General features: G+C 50.2%; 1 protein-coding gene across 3 annotated transcripts in view; it reads left to right on the forward strand.

The window, feature by feature from the left end:
• Positions 1-16,272, forward strand: part of osbpl1a (oxysterol binding protein-like 1A) — a 217,741-nt gene that overhangs the window by 67,641 nt on the left and 133,828 nt on the right. For all 3 annotated transcript variants that reach the window (XM_060823911.1, XM_060823912.1, XM_060823913.1), the window contains exon 15: positions 1,388-1,494. In XM_060823911.1, coding sequence (XP_060679894.1) covers positions 1,388-1,494 — 107 coding nt within the window. The remainder of the gene's footprint in view (positions 1-1,387; positions 1,495-16,272) is intronic.

Here is a 16,272-nt window from a genome sequence, read left to right on the forward strand (position 1 = left end):
ATCCAGAAGCTTGTTAAATGTTGTAATTGTACCAGCCTCCAACACTACCTCTGACAGCTCATTCTGTACAGGCCTAAAAATATTCTCCGGATCTCTACCCTCTGCCAACAGAAATGTTTTCTCCCTGTCTGGTCTGTTCTGATTCCAAATGATTTGGAAAAATGCGGTTATGACCGTTGATAATGTGGATAATAAACTTGAGAATCAGGCTGCGAAGAGAAGGTGCAAAATGGAATTATAAACTCGTTGCTTTGTAGAGGACAGAAGGAGACCTTTCAGCGTTTCTGTTTATCCTGATCAACAAAGACCATTTTCCATCTCTTGGACCTTGGACCTGGGAATATGGAAATGCAAATGAATATCTAAATGCTGCTTAAATGTTACGTGAATTTCAGACTCCTTCACCTCTGGACAAAAACTTACTGCTCCACTCTCCTCCTCGTCTTCTACCTTTTTACTTTGAATTTATGTCCTTCGGTTATTGACTCCTCTAGCAATAGTGAAAGTGCCTTCCCAACCACCTTATCCATGCTCCTTATAAAATTAGACACCTCAGTCAGGTCCCCTGTCAATCTTCACTGCTCCAATAAAAACAACCCCAACCAATTCTGAAATGTCAGACGCTCCAACCCTGACAGAATCCTGCTAATTGTCCTCTGAATGCTCTTTTATGTAATTGAATTCTGAAAGCAAATTATCAAAACGGTAGTCAGCTTAAAAGACAATCCAGAAGTCATCTATAGACATCTAAACTGTAAAAGGGTGCAATTATAAGCAGTGGAGTTGATTAGGGACCAATAAAGGGAATGTAGGGCATGACTGGGGTACTAACTGCATGCTTTGCATTTGGCTTCATTGAAAATACTGCTTAGGCCATGGAGAAAGAGGGGGTGGTTCAGAAACTTGAGTTTAAAATTGATAAGCAAGAGAGATTGGATCCCTGGTTCTCCAGGGATAAGGATGTAGGATCACTTGTTCGTCCTGATATGACACACTAGACATTGGTGTAGAAGGGCACAATTTCAGAATTTATGAATGTTAAATGAGGAAACGCTGCGAGCAGTGAGGACGATGATGACGAAGAATATAGACAAGGTGGTGGAATGGGTTGACAAATGGCTGATGAAATTTAATGCAGAGGGGTGTGAAATGATTTATTTTGGTAGGATGAACACAATATAAAATATGGGGTGCATTAACAGAGGGAGCTGGGTACTTATGGCCACAGATTGAGCTAAAAAGACATATGGGCTTCAGAAATAGGGGCCTAGAAAACAAGTTGTCATATGTGCATCAAGCTTGCAAATTGTTGCATTTTTAGCCTAACTACAGTTAACTTGGATGTCAGCACTCATTGATTAATTCTTCATTTGATGTTTTGCTGCAGGATTACCTCCCCGACTATTACAGAAGGTGAAAGATGTAACCGAGTTATCCAGAACTGCATGTATTACGCTCAGCAACTGTGTTCTTTTCATCTCAAAGCAAGAAGCGGTTTGTATTGTTCATATTGTATCTAATATGTCTGTGATGAATGGCTGAAGAATATGCTATAGCGTGTAAGAGGAGGCCACTCGGCCTGCTGTGCCTGTGTTGGCTCTTTGAAGGATCTGTACTTTGCTTTTCCATGGCCCTACAACCATCTTCCTTTTCAGCTGTAAGGAATTCAGAGGAAACGTCTTCTCCGAAGTCACAGGAGTGCTAGAACATTTGAAATAGGAGCAGGTGACACGATATGATCCATTGAGCCTGACCCATGATTCAGTGAGATCATGGCAGATTGACTAAGAGAAAATGAGGACTGCAGAGGGACATGCAAGTCCTGGGCCAAACTCTAACCACCCGACACCTGGAGGAAAGATGCCTCATCTTATACCTTATGCATCTTATGCCTCATCTTATATCTCCAACCACATGGTATCAATGTGGATTTCACCAGTTTCCTCATTTCCCCTCCCCCCACCTTATCCCACATCCAACCTTCCAACTCAGCACTGCTCTACCTGTCCATTTTCCTTCCCACCTATCCGCTCCACCCTCCTCTCTAACCGATCACCTTTACCCTTCATCTATCTATTGTGTTCCCAGCTACCATCCTCTTCCCCACCCCAACTCCCTCCTATTTATCTCTCAGCCCCATTGGGCTACCCCTCATTCCTGATGAGCTTATGCTCGAAACGTTGACTCTCCTGCTCCTTAAATGCTGCCTGACTGGCTGTGCTTTTCCAGCACCACGCTCTTCGACTCATGGCTGATTAATCTTAGCCAAACCTTCCCTTTCTTTTATTCTTTTGGATGTAGGTAGGCATCACTGGCAAAGCTGACATATGTTGTCCAGCCCTAATTACCGTTAAAGGTGATGGTGAGCTACTTTCATGAACTGTTGCAATCAATGTGCTGTAGTTAGACCCACAATGCCTTTAGAGAGACATTTTGACCCAGTGATACTGAAGGAACAGCGTTATATTTCCAAGTCAAGATGGTGAATAGCTCAGAGGGGAAGGTGCAGGGAGTAGTGTTCCCATGTGTCTGCTGCTCTTGTCTTGTTGTCCATCCTTAACTGTCTTTTAACTGAACGAGTTGCTCAAATATTTGAGGATAAGAATCAATCATGTTGTTGTGTATCTGGTGTCACATGGAGGCCAGACCAGGTAAGGATTACAGATTTTCTTCCCCAAACTGCATTAGTCACCCAGGTTGCCCTGTGCTCTGTAATTTGCTCCATAACTGACTGTGTGTGTGTGTGTGTGTGTGTGTGTGTGTGTGTGTGTGTGTGTGTGTGTGTCTCCCTCTCTCCCCCACTTAAAACCTACCTTTTCAACCAAGCTTTTGATAATTTGCGTCAATGTCTACATAGGTGGCTGGATATTGAATTGTGTTTTAGTAAAGCTCCTATGAAAAACCTTCGTATATAATAATGTCTCAAAAAATATACATAACTGCAAGTTATTGTTGATACCTAGAGCTTTCCAACAGAAAATTGTGCACAGTTTTGGGCCCCCTATCACAGGAAGGATGTACTCGCTCTGGAGCGTGTTCGGAGGAGATCGCGAGAATGGTCCCAAAAATGAAGAGCTTACTGTATGAGGAACGTTTGAGGACTCGATAGAGTTTATGCTCAATAGAGCTTAGAAAGATGAGGGGGGATCTATCTGATACATACAGAATAGAGTCATAGAGATGTACAGCAATGAAACAGACCCTTCGGTCCAACCTGTCCATGCCGATCAGATATCCCATCCAATCTAGTCCCACCTTCCAGCACCTGGCCCATATCCCTCCAAGTCCTTCCTATTCATATACCCATCCAAATGCCTATTAAATGTTGCAATTGTATCAGCCTCCACCACTTCTTCTGTCAGCTCATTCCATACACGTACCATCCTCTGGGTGAAAAGGTGCTCCTCAAGTCTCTTTTATATCGTTCCCCTCTCACCCTAAATCTCTGCCCTGTAGTTCTGGACTCCCCGACCCCAGGAAAAATACTTTGTCTATTTACCCTATCCATGCGCCTCACAATTTTGTAAACCTCTATAAGGTCACCCCTCAGCCTCCAATGCTCCAGGGAAAACAGACCCAGCCTGTTCAGCCTCTCCCTATAGCTCAAATCTTCCAACCCTGGCAACCTTCTTGTAAATCTTTTCTGAACCCTTTCAAGTTTCACAACATCTTTCCAATAGGAAGGAGACCAGAATTGCACGCAATATTCCAACAGTGGCCTAACCAATATCCTGTACAGCCGCAACATGACCTTCCAACTCCTGTACTCAATACTCTGACCAATAAAGGAAAGCATACCAAACGCCGCCTTCACTATCCAATCTACCTTTGACTCCACTTTCAAGGAGCTATGAACCTGCACTCCAAGGTCTCTTTGTTCAGCAACACTCCCTAGGACCTTACCATTAAGTGTGTAAGTCCTGCTAAGATTTGCTTTCCAAAAATGCAGCACCTCGCATTTATCTGAATTAAACTCCATCTGCCACTTCTCAGCCCTTTGGCCCATCTGGTCCAGATCCTGTTGTAATCTGAGGTAACCCTCTTTGCTGTCCACTGCGCTTCCGATTTTGGTGTCATCTGCAAACTTACTAACTGTACCTCTTATGCTCGCATCCAAATCATTTATGTAAATGACAAAAAGTAGAGGGCCCAGCATCGATCCTTGTGGCACTCCACTGGTCACAGGCCTCCAGTCTGAAAAACATCCCACCACCACCACCCTCTGTCTTCTCCTTTGAGTCAGTTCTATATCCAAATGGCTAGTTCTCCCTGTATTCCGTGAGATCTAACCTTGCTCACCAGTCTCCCATGGGGAACCTTGTCAAACGCCTTACTGAAGTCTATATACATCACACCTACTGCTCTGCCCTCATCAATTCTCTTTGTTACTACTTAGAAAAACTTGATCAAGTTTGTGAGATGTGATTTCCCATGCCATGTTGACTATCCCTAATCAGTCCGACCTGAACAGAGTGGATGTTGGGAAGGTGCCTCCATTGGTAGGAGAAGCTAGGACCTGAGAGCACAGCCTTAGAAGATCTTTTAGAGTGGGGATAAGAGAGTGGTGAATGTGTGTAATTCATTGCCACTGGAGTCTGTGAAGGCCAGGTGATTAAATATATTTAAGACTGAGATAAATAAGTTCTTGAGTATCAAAGGGATCAAGGGTTATGGGGAGAGAGCAGGAGAATGGGGTTGAGAAACTTATCAGCCATGATTGAATAGCAGAGCAGACCCGATGGGCTGAATGGTCTAATTTCTGCTCCGATATCTTATAGTCTTATGGTCTTAAGATTAATGCTGTGGCAATTGTTTTTGAAAATAAAACAGCTGGATTGACATATGATTGGGAAAATATTTAAGTGGTGGGTGAACCATTACGACATCAACTGTTGGAAAAATAGTGTGTTTGGTTATATTCCATCGTATCTTTGGATCCCAATAACTAAGTGTCGTTGAATGTTGACTGTATGGAGTTGTTTAGTCAGAGAATCATGAAAGTGGAAGCTGAATGTATTAGAGGTTGCAAAGTTTTGAACTTCAGGGACAGAAGATAATGAGAAAGTTTATACCTTTGAATGGCGCTGGAGAAACTCATAAAGTCTGGCACTAACTGTGGAGAGAGAAACAGAATTAATATTTTGAGTCCAAAAGACTCGTCAGAGCTGCGGAAAAGTTTGAAAGAAAGACAACCATTCAAGATTGATAAGTTCTTTGTCTCCACAGATGCTGCCAGACCTGCTGAGATTCACCAGCATTCTCTGTGTTTGCGTCAGATTTCGAGCATCTGCAGTATCTTTCAGTTAGTTATATAGTTCTTTTTACAACAAAGGACATTAGATTAGATTACTTAGCGTGTGGAACAGGCCCTTCGGCCCAACAAGTCCACACTGACCCTCCGCAACCTACCCAGACCCATTCCCCTACATTTACCCCTTTACAGGCAATTTAGCATGGCCAATTCACCTAACCTGCACATTTTTGGACTGTGGGAGGAAACCGGAGCACCCGAAGGAAACCCATGCAGACACGGAGAGAATGTGTAAACTCCACACCATCAGTTGCCTGAGGCGGGAATTGAACCCAGGACAGCAGTGCCACCGTGCTGCCCTAACCTATTTATTATATAACCAATCAGACATTTGAGCTTTTGTAATGTCAGGAAATAATTTGTGCACAGCAAAGTTACTGAGCAGACAATCTTGTAATAGTATTGGTTGGGGGATAAATACTGCCCAGAGAAGCGTAGAGATGTCTTCAAATTGGTGCCAGTGTATCTTTCTCATTCACTTGAGGGCTCTGCTCTGCTTTCAGTACAGGCAACCCATTTTCACCTATTTATGGGCCCTATTATCAGTTTTTTCCTTCTCCTTGTTATAATAACATCAATCCCTTTGCCTGAATTTTGTTGTCGGTCTCTGGGCCCCATGTTTTCCTATCTGTGCATTCCTTCACCACCTTCGACTTTTTCCTAGCTACAGTCAGTTCTGAAAAAAAAGAGTTGCTGGACTTGAAATGTTAACTCTAGTTTTCCCTCTCAGATGCTGCCAGACCTGCTGAGTTTTTACAGCAATTTCTGGTTCTTTTGCAGATATGCAGGGTTTTTTTTAGTTTTATTCCAGGATTAATGGTGTGGGCAAGGTGAATGTGCGAGAAGCTGCTGTAGCAGTGCAGTGGAGAGGTTGAGGAAAGTGTTTGTCCATGTGGCAGGTTCTAAGCTAACACATTCTGGTGCACTGTTTACATAGTGGAGTCTGATAGTGGGGTGGGCGGGGCTTAGAGCACGGGAGGCGGGGCGAAGTGCAGTGGGTGGGCGTGGCCGGGGTGTCCATGACGGACTGAAAGGGCGGGGCTCGGAGCTGGTGCCGGCATGCCGAGGGAGGGGCGTGGTCATCTCGTGGGTTCCTTCAGGAGGCGGGGCCTGGTGCCGGTTGGAGTCTCCCGCCATCGGGCGACGCTCGCGGCTCCGGGACACTGACCCGAAGCGAGGCTCGAGCGGCGGCGAGTGCGTGAGTGACCGGGGCTTGTCTGACCCCGACCCCCCCCCTCAGTCTTACCCCCCCCCTCAGTCTTACCCCCCCTCAGTCTTACCCCCACTCCCAAGTCTTGCCCCGCTCAGTCTTGTCCACAATCTTACACCCACCCCTCAGTCTTACCCCCGCCCCCCGTCTTACACCCCCCCAGTCTTACCCCCAACCCCAGTCTTACCCCCAACCCCAGTCTTACGCCCCACCAGTCTTACCTCCTCCCCCTCAGTCTTACCCCCCTCAGTCTTAGCTGCCCCTTCCACACCCACACGCATTCCATCAACTCCCCCTCCCCACACTCCCCCTCCACTTCCCCCACCCTTCCTCCTCCCCCCGCTTCCCCCATCTCCCCCCGCTTCCCCCATCTCCCCCCGCTTCCCCCATCTCCCCCCGCTTCCCCCATCTCCCCCCGCTTCCCCCATCTCCCCCCGCTTCCCCCCTTCCCCCGCTTCCCCCCTTCCCCCCCTTCCCCCTCACCACCTCCCCCCTTCCCCCCCGTCGCACACTCCCCTTCTTTTCCCCCTTCCTCCCCCTCCCTCCCGTCTTCCTCCCCCTCCCTCCCGTCTTCCTCCCCCTCCCTCCCGTCTTCCTCCCCCTCCCTCCCGTCTTCCTCCCCCTCCCTCCCGTCTTCCTCCCCCTCCCTCCCGTCTTCCTCCCCCTCCCTCCCGTCTTCCTCCCCCTCCCTCCCGTCTTCCTCCCCCTCCCTCCCGTCTTCCTCCCCCTCCCTCCCGTCTTCCTCCCCCTCCCTCCCGTCTTCCTCCCCCTCCCTCCCGTCTTCCTCCCCCTCCCTCCCGTCTTCCTCCCCCTCCCTCCCGTCTTCCTCCCCCTCCCTCCCGTCTTCCTCCCCCTCCCTCCCGTCTTCCTCCCCCTCCCTCCCGTCTTCCTCCCCCTCCCTCCCGTCTTCCTCCCCCTCCCTCCCGTCTTCCTCCCCCTCCCTCCCGTCTTCCTCCTCCTCCCCCGGTCTTCCTCCTCCCCCTCCCCCGGTCTTCCTCCTCCCCCTCCCCCGGTCTTCCTCCTCCCCCTCCCCCGGTCTTCCTCCTCCCCCTCCCCCGGTCTTCCTCCTCCCCCTCCCCCTCCCCCTCCCCCGGTCCTCCCCTTCCCCCTCCTCCTCCCCCTCCCCCGGTCCTCCCCTTCCTCCTCCCCCTCCCCCTCCCCCGGTCTTCCTCCTCCCCCTCCCCCTCCCCCGGTCTTCCCCCTCCCCCCCTCCTCCCCCTCCCCCTCCCCCTCCCCCTCCCCCTCCCCCTCCCCCCCCCCCCCTCCCCGTCTTCCTCCTCCCCTTCCCCCTCCCCCTCCCCCGGTCTTCCTCCTCCCCCTCCCCCTCCCCCTCCTCCTCCCCCCCCCCCCTCCCCCTCCCCCTCCCCGTCTTCCTCCTCCCCTTCCCCCTCCCCCGGTCTTCCCCCTCCCCCTCCCCCGGTCTTCCTCCTCCCCCTCCCCCTCCCCCGGTCTTCCTCCTCCCCCTCCCCCTCCCCCTCCCCCTCCCCCTCCCCCGGTCTTCCTCCTCCCCCTCCTCCTCCCCCGGTCTTCCTCCTCCCCCTCCTCCTCCCCCGGTCTTCCTCCTCCCCCTCCCCCTCCCCCGGTCTTCCTCCTCCCCCTCCCCCTTCCCCGGTCTTCCTCCTCCCCCTCCCCCTCCCCCGGTCTTCCTCCTCCCCCTCCCCCTCCCCCGGTCTTCCTCCTCCCCCTCCCCCTCCCCCTCCCCCTCCCCCTCCCCCGGTCTTCCCCCTCCCCCTCCCCCGGTCTTCCTCCTCCCCCTCCTCCTCCCCCTCCCCCCCCCCCCCCCCCCCCCCCCCCCCCCCCCGTCTTCCCCCTCCCCCTCCCCCTCCCCCGGTCTTCCTCCTCCTCCTCCCCCTCCCCCTCCCCCTCCCCCGGTCTTCCCCCTCCCCCTCCCCGGTCTTCCTCCTCCCCCTCCCCCGGTCCTCCCCCTCCCCCGGTCTTCCTCCTCCCCCTCCCCCGGTCTTCCTCCTCCCCCCCCCCCCCCCCCCCCCCGGTCTTCCCCCTCCCCCTCCCCCGGTCTTCCTCCTCCTCCTCCCCCTCCCCCTCCCCCTCCCCCTCCCCCGGTCTTCCTCCTCCCCCTCCCCCTCCTCCTCCCCCGGTCTTCCTCCTCCCCCTCCCCCGGTCTTTCTCTTCTTCCTCCACCCTCCGCTACCCCCCTTTTCCCGTCCCCCCCCCCCCCCGTTCCCCCCCCTTCCCCCCTTCCCCCTTTCCCCCGTCTCGCACACTCCCCTTCTTCCCCCGTCTTCCTCCTCCTCCTCCCCGTCCTCCCCCCCCCCCCCGCCCTCCCCCTCCCCTCCCCTCCCCCCCTCCCCCCCGTCCTCCTCCTCCCCTCTTCCCCCCCCCCCCCCCCCTCTTCCTCCTCCTCCTCGCCCTCGCCCTCCCCCGGTCTTCCTCCTCCGTCCTCCCCCTCGCCCTCGCCGTCCCCCGGTCTTCCTCCTCCTCCTCCTCCTCCTCCTCCTCCTCCTCCCTCCTCCTCCTCCCTCCTCCTCCTCCTCCTCCCTCCTCCTCCCCTTCCCCCGTCTCCCCCCGTCTTCCTCCCCCGGCTTCCCCCCCCCCCCCCCCCCACCGTCGTCCTCCCCGCCTTCTCTCTCTCTCCCCCCCCCCCCCCCCCCCCCCCCCCATCTCTCTCTCTCCCTCCCCCCCCCCATCTCTCTCTCTCACCCCCCGCCTTTCTCCTCTCACCCCCCCCCGGCCTTCTCTCCCTCCCCCCCCCCCCCCCCCCCCCGCCTTCTCTCCTCTCCTTTTTCCCCCCCCATATTTGCTGTACTTCTGTTATCTGTCAGGGCGGTGAGGCTGCTGTGTTGGTCTCAGTAAACTGATCAGCTAAGCCCTCCCCTCCGTCTCTATCGTTAGCCACTCAATCACTAAACTTGCCAAGCTGTTCAACAAGGGGGAAACCTTTGCTCAGCAGTGATGCCTCAGTGATACCTGTATCACAGATACATACGCAAACACTGCATTCACAAGCTCCATAAATGTATCTCATTAAGAAATCTTTACTGTCCGATAGCCGGGGGAAGAGTTAGCAGAAACAGCACTTATCGGCGATATATTGCAGACATTACCGATTTTCAATTAAAAAGAAACCAAAATAAAAATCCGGCACCTAAGCGTGTTCCCACTTCGTTCTGTGGCATTTCATTGGGACTTAGAAAAGTTGAGATATGTGACAGGTGTTCAGCAAATGCAAAGAAGCAAGGTGGGAGGTGCTCATCGCAAAGTTTAAAGTGAGCTGCATTGGACCATTGCTGCAGGGCGAGATCGGAGTTAAGAGCCTGCTCCTGAATTTAAATGACAGGCGACCAAAATCTTGGGCTTGGAGAATACTTACAACGACTTGCAGGTAAATTGAAGTAAAGAAAGGCAGCTTGTAAACGAATAATCTTTTAAAACATTAACCCTGTTAGAAGCTTTCGCAATGCACAAGTCCTTACATTTACAACTTCTAGATAGAAATGATCCGCTCTGCTGTGTAAATAAGACTTTTCTACTGGGATTGTTTTAACTGGCGCACCCTTGAGTGCATGAACGCAAAACCAATTACAATTTATAGGCTGAGGGAACATTGTATTAAATTTGCACAGTACCTTTTGGTTTCAAAAACGTGGGTAAATTGTCAGTAATTGTAACTAGCTTTGCACAAAGAATAGAATTTACAGTGACTTTTTAAAATTTAAGAAAAAGCCATTTGAACATTTACTAAATCCCTTTTTCCCATATCAAGCACCTGCTAAACGTAAGGGTGAGTGGGGATTTTGTTTTCAAAACATTAGAGCAAACAGAATTTTGAACTGTTGAGATATGAGTCTGTAGTAATTCCTTGTTTGTCAAAGTATCCACACTGAATATTGGTAAGCTGTGCATTTAAACAAATATTATTATTAAAGAAATCGCACATTATAAATTTAAAGTCATATTTGAACTCTTCAAATAGAATTGCTTAATTAACCTAGTTCATCAATGAGAAAGTATTAATCTTTGCAGCACTACTTTAAAAACTCAATTTAAAAGGTAACCTTTATGCAGGTATTACTCAGTTCAGTTGAAGGGAAATTGTGCTATTTAGGTATTTAATTTATAGAAGAAGAAACTGCCAAAAAGCCTTTAAAGTTTAAGCAGTTAAGGTGAGAAAGAATTATTATTCATCCTGGTTGTTAGATTTTATTGAGGATTGATGTGGATGTGGTTTATCCAAGGGTGAACTGAGCAATTCTGATAAAATTTTGTAAGTTCTGCAAGTCTACCTTTTGCAACATTTAAATCACTGCTAATTACTTCACAAAAAAGTATAATTGGACTCTGTTGAGGGGGATGAGATGGATCAGATGGTAGAGTTTGTGCTTAGTTCATGAAGAGGAGCTGGATTAGAAGCACAACCTCACCTCGGTTTCAAGTACAGCCAGCATTTGTAATTGTGTCTCAGACTTGAAGAGGCTGATGGTTCTGCCCATTGATTGTATTCACCCTGTTGAGGTGATGCACAGAGTGTAGCATTCACAAGACCATAAGATATTGGAGCAGAATTAAGCCATTCAGCCTATTGAGTCTGTTCTGTTGTTTGATCATGACTGATGTGTTTCTCAGTCCCATTCTCCAGTCATCTTCATGTGACCTTCGACTAACCAAGAACCTAACTTGCTGTCTCAAAGGCATGCAGTCACGTGGCTTCCATAGCCTTCTGTGGCCATGAGTTCCACTGATTCACAATTTTTTGGCTGTAGAAATTCTTCTTCATCTTAGACTGAACAAATTCAAGGCAACATTTCACCTGGTTGCAAAGGTGAATAAAATCTGCTACTATCCTTCACGATGTTTTCACATTTTGAACCAAGCAATATATGATTGTGCAGTCAAGTCCAATTCACCTGACCCACACATCTTTGAATTGTGGGAGGAAACCCATGCAGACACGGGGAGAATATGCAAACTCCACACAGTCAGTCGCCTGAGTCGGGAATTGAACCCGGGTCTCAGCGCTGTGAGGCAGCAGTGCTAACCACTGTGCCACCGTGCTGCCCACAAATGGGAATAGAGAAGGTAATGAGACTGCTGGTTGGATACTTTAGAGCTAGGTGGTCATGGTCGCAAAGATGGAGCCATATGTTTTGGGATTGAAATTAGGAAAAAACACATACACACACGGTAGAAAATGTTGGACCTCTCTTCCGTGGGTGGAAATTGAGGCTAGATAAATTGTTAATTTTAAAACTGAGTGTTGCCGATGTTTATTAACCAAAGTTATAAAGGGATGTGGAATAAAAATGGATATATGGACTTAGATTGCAGGTCAACCATGATCTCACTGATTAGCAGAACAGCAGTTAAGGAGTTAAATAGCCTCCTGCTATTCCTGTGTTCAGTATGGAAAATAATATAAATATAATATAGATATACAGCACCAGGGTCCCAGGTTCGATTCCAGCCTCGGCTCTGTGTGGGGTTTGCACATTCTCCCCATGTCTGCGTGGGTTTCCTCCAGGTGCTTCGATTTCCTCCCACAGTCCAAAGTTGTGCAAGTCAGGTGAATTGGCCATGCCAAATTGCCCATAGCGTAAGGTGTGTTAGCCAGAGGGAAATGGGTCTGGGTGGGTTACTCTTCAGAGGGTCGGTGTGGACTGGTTGGGCCAAAGGGCCTGTTTCCACACTGTAGGGAATCTAATCTAATTTAATATAATACAATATCAACAATCAGATTAAACACAGACTAGCTTTATTGTTTGGAAGGTTCATCTGAATTCTTTCTTGGGTAAAGGATTTGTCTTATGAAGACAGATTGGACCTTTACTCACTGGAGTTTAGAAGAATGAGAGTTTTTTTTATTATTCATCTGTGGGATGTGGGTTTCACTGGCCAGCATGTATTGCCTGGTTCCAGTTGCCTTGGAGAAGATGGTGGGGTGAGCTGCCTTCTTGAGCTGCTGCAGATAGATCCTGTAGATAGATCCACAAGGCCATTATAAAGAGAATTCCAAAGTTTTGACCAAGCGACAGTGAAGGAATGGTGATATATTTCCAAGTCAGTTTGAGTGGCTTAGAGAGGAACTTGCAGTTGGGGGTGTTCCATGTTTTTCTAGATGTAAGTGATCATAGGTTTGAAAGTTACTGTATCATGATAATATGAAGGGACGTGGCAGCTTGGATTCTAGGAGGTTAGTTCCACCAGATCAAAAGACTAGATCTGAGGGGTACACAGATTAATAAAATGAGATTAGAAGACAAGATTTTTTTTTGAGGTAATTAGAGTTTGAAATTCCCTTCCCCATAAATTAGTGGAGGCTCAATCTTTATTCAAGGCTGCGTTAGAGTTTTGATAGGTATAGGAATCAAAGTCTGTGCGGAGTTAGGCAGGAACTTGGTGTTGAGAGCAAGATTAGTGTGATCATGCTGAATGTCACAGCACACTAAAGGGCTGAATGGGCTGACGCTTTCAAATTCAATGTTCCTACGTATCTTTTGCCTGTTCTCATGATGGGAGTTTTACATGTGCAGTTTTTGCACTGTTTTGATTTGATTTATTATTGTCACGGTATAATGAAAAGTTTGTTTTGCATTCAGTAGAGGCTGATTATATCATACAAAAATCACCGGGTGATAGAAGCGACCGTAATTCTATTCGTTTTAAAATAGTATTGGAAAAGGATAGAACAGATCTAAAAGTTGAAGTTCTAAATTGAAGAAAGGCCAAATTTGACGGTATTTAACAAGAACTTTCGAAAGCTGATTAGAGACAGATGTTTGCAGGTAAAGCGACAGCTGGAAAATGGGAAGCCTTCAAAAATGAGATAACAAGAATCCAGAGAAAGTATATTCCTGTCAGGGTGAAAGGGAAGGCTGGTAGGTATAGGGAATGCTGGATGACTAAAGAAATTGAGGGTTTGATTAAGAAAAAGAAGGAAGCATATGTCAGGTATAAGCAGGATAGATCGAGTGAATCCTTAGAGTATAAAGGAAGTAGGTGTATACTTGAGGGAAATCAGGAGGGCAAAAAGGGAAGATGAGATAGCTTTGGCAAATAGAATTAAGGAGAATCCAAAGGGTTTTTACAAATATATTAAGGACAAAAGGGTAATTAGGGAGAGAATAGGGCCCCTCAAGGATCAGAGCTGAAAATGTGTAGCTGGTTAAAGCGCAGCAGGTCTGGCAGCATCCAAGGAACAGGAAATTATACGTTTTGGGCAAAAGCCCTTCATCAGGAATGAGGAAAGTGTGTCCAGCAGGCTAAGATAAAAGGTAGGGAGGAGGGACTTGGGGGAGGGGCGATGGAGATGTGATAGGTGGAAGGAGGTCAAGGTGAGGATGATAGGCCGGAGTGGGGTGGGGGCGGAGAGGTCAGGAAGAAAATTGCAGGTTAGGAGGGCAGTGCTGAGTTCGAGGGAATCGACTGAGACAAGGTGGGGGGAGGGGAAATGAGGAAACTGGAGAAGTCTGAGTTCATCCCTTGTGGTTGGAGGGTTCCCAGGCAGAAGATGAGGCGCTCTTCCTCCAACCGTCGTGTTGTTATGTTCTGGCAATGGAGGAGTCCAAGGACCTGCATGTCCTCGGTGGAGTGGGAGGGAGAGTTAAAGTGTTGAGCCACGGGGTGGTTGGGTTGGTTGGTCCGGGCGTCCCAGAGGTGTTCCCTGAAGCGTTCCGCAAGTAGGCGGCCCGTCTCCCCAATATAGAGGAGACCACATCGGGTGCAGTGGATGCAATAGATGATGTGTGTGGAGGTGCAAGTGAATTTGTGGCGGATATGGAAGGATCCCTTGGGGCCTTGGAGAGAGGTAAGGGAGGAGGTGTGGGCGCAAGTTTTGCATTTCCTGTGGTTGCAGGGGAAGGTGCCGGGAGTGGAGTTGGGTTGGTGGGGGGTGTGGATCTGATGAGGGAGTCACGAAGGGAGTGGTCTTTGCGGAACGCTGATAGGGGAGGGGAGGGAAATATATCCCTGGTGGTGGGGTCCGTTTGGAGTTGGCGGAAATGACGGCGGATGATACGTTGTATACGGAGGTTGGTGGAGTGGTAGGTGAGAACCAGTGGGGTTCTGTCTTGGTGGCGGTTGGGGGGGGCGGGGCTCAAGGGCGGAGGAGCGGGAAGTGGAGGAGATGCGGCGGAGGGCATTGCCGATCACGTCTGGGGGGAATCTCCGGTCTTTGAAGAAGGAGGCCATCTGGGCTGTACGGTATTGGAACTGGTCCTCCTGGGAGCAGATGCGGCGGAGACGAAGGAATTGGGAATTTGGGATGGCGTTTTTACAGGGGGCAGGGTGGGAGGAAGTGTAGTCCAGGTAGCTGTGGGAGTCAGTCGGTTTATAGTAGATGTCTGTGTTGATTCGGTCGCCCGAGATAGAGATGGAAAGGTCTAGGAAGGGGAGGGAGGAGTCTGAGACGGTCCAGGTGAATTTGAGGTCGGGATGGAAGGTTTTGGTAAAGTTGATGAACTGTTCAACCTCCCCGTGGGAGCATGAGGCAGCGCCGATACAGTCATCGATGTAGCGGAGGAAAAGGTGGGGGGTGGTGCCAGTATAGTTGCGGAAGGTGGACTGTTCCACATATCCGACGAAGAGACAGGCATAGCTGGGGCCCATGCGGGTGCCCATGGCAACTCCTTTAGTTTGGAGGAAGTGGGAGGATTGGAAAGAGAAGTTATTCAGGGTGAGGACCAGTTCAGTCAGTCGAAGGAGGGTGTCAGTGGAAGGGTACTGGTTGGTGCGGTGGGAAAGGAAGAAGCGGAGGGCTTTGAGTCCTTCGTGATGGGGGATGGAGGTGTACAGGGACTGGATGTCCATCGTGAAGATAAGGCGTTGGGGACCGGGGAAGCGAAAATCATGGAGGAGGTGGAGGGCGTGGGTGGTGTCCCGAATGTAGGTGGGGAGTTCTTGGACTAAAGGGGACAGAACCGTGTCGAGGTACGCGGAGATGAGTTCGGTGGGGCAGGAGCAGGCTGAGATAATGGGTCGGCCGGGGCAGTCAGGTTTGTGGATTTTGGGCAGGAGGTAGAAAAGGGTGGTGCGGGGTTGTGGGACTATGAGGTTGGAGGCGGTGGATGGGAGGTCCCCTGAGGTGATGAGGTTATGGATGGTCTCGGAGATGATGGTTTGGTGGTGGGAGGTGGGGTGATGGTCAAGGGGGTAATAGGAGCAGGCGTCCGCGAGCTGGCGTTTGGTGTCAGCGGTATAAAGGTCGGTGTGCCAAACAACTACCACGCCTCCCTTGTCTGCCTGTTTGATGGTGAGGTTGGGGTTGGAGCGGAGGGAGTGGAGGGCTGCACGTTCTGAGGGTGAGAGGTTGGAGTGGGTAAGAGGGGTGGACAGATTGAGTTGGTTAATGTCGCGGCGGCAGTTGGCTATAAATAGATCGAGGGCGGGTAAGAGGCCAGCACGGGTGTCCAGGTGGATGGGATGTGCTGGAGGCGGGAGAAGGGGTCGTCAGAGGGTGGGCGGGAGTCTTGGTTGTAAAAGTAAGCACGGAGGCGAAGGCGGTGGAAGAATTGTTCAATATCTCGCCGCGTGTTGAACTCATTAATCCGAGGGCGTAGGGGAATGAAGGTGAGGCCTCTGCTGAGGACTGATCTTTCATCCTCAGAGAGGGGGAGGTCTGGAGGGATGGTGAAGATCCGGCAAGGCTGGGAGCTAGGACCTGGTGTGGGACTGGAGCTGGGAGTGGGGGCGGGGTTAGGGGCAGGGGCGGGGACGGAGAATGACGTAAGGGCGGGGTTAGATGTGGTGACGAAGCTTGGTGTGGGGGCGGGGTCATGCGTGGTGACAGAAGCATCTGCAG

This window comes from Hemiscyllium ocellatum, chromosome 4 (genome assembly GCF_020745735.1).
Source record: "Hemiscyllium ocellatum isolate sHemOce1 chromosome 4, sHemOce1.pat.X.cur, whole genome shotgun sequence".
Lineage (NCBI taxonomy): Eukaryota > Metazoa > Chordata > Chondrichthyes > Orectolobiformes > Hemiscylliidae > Hemiscyllium > Hemiscyllium ocellatum.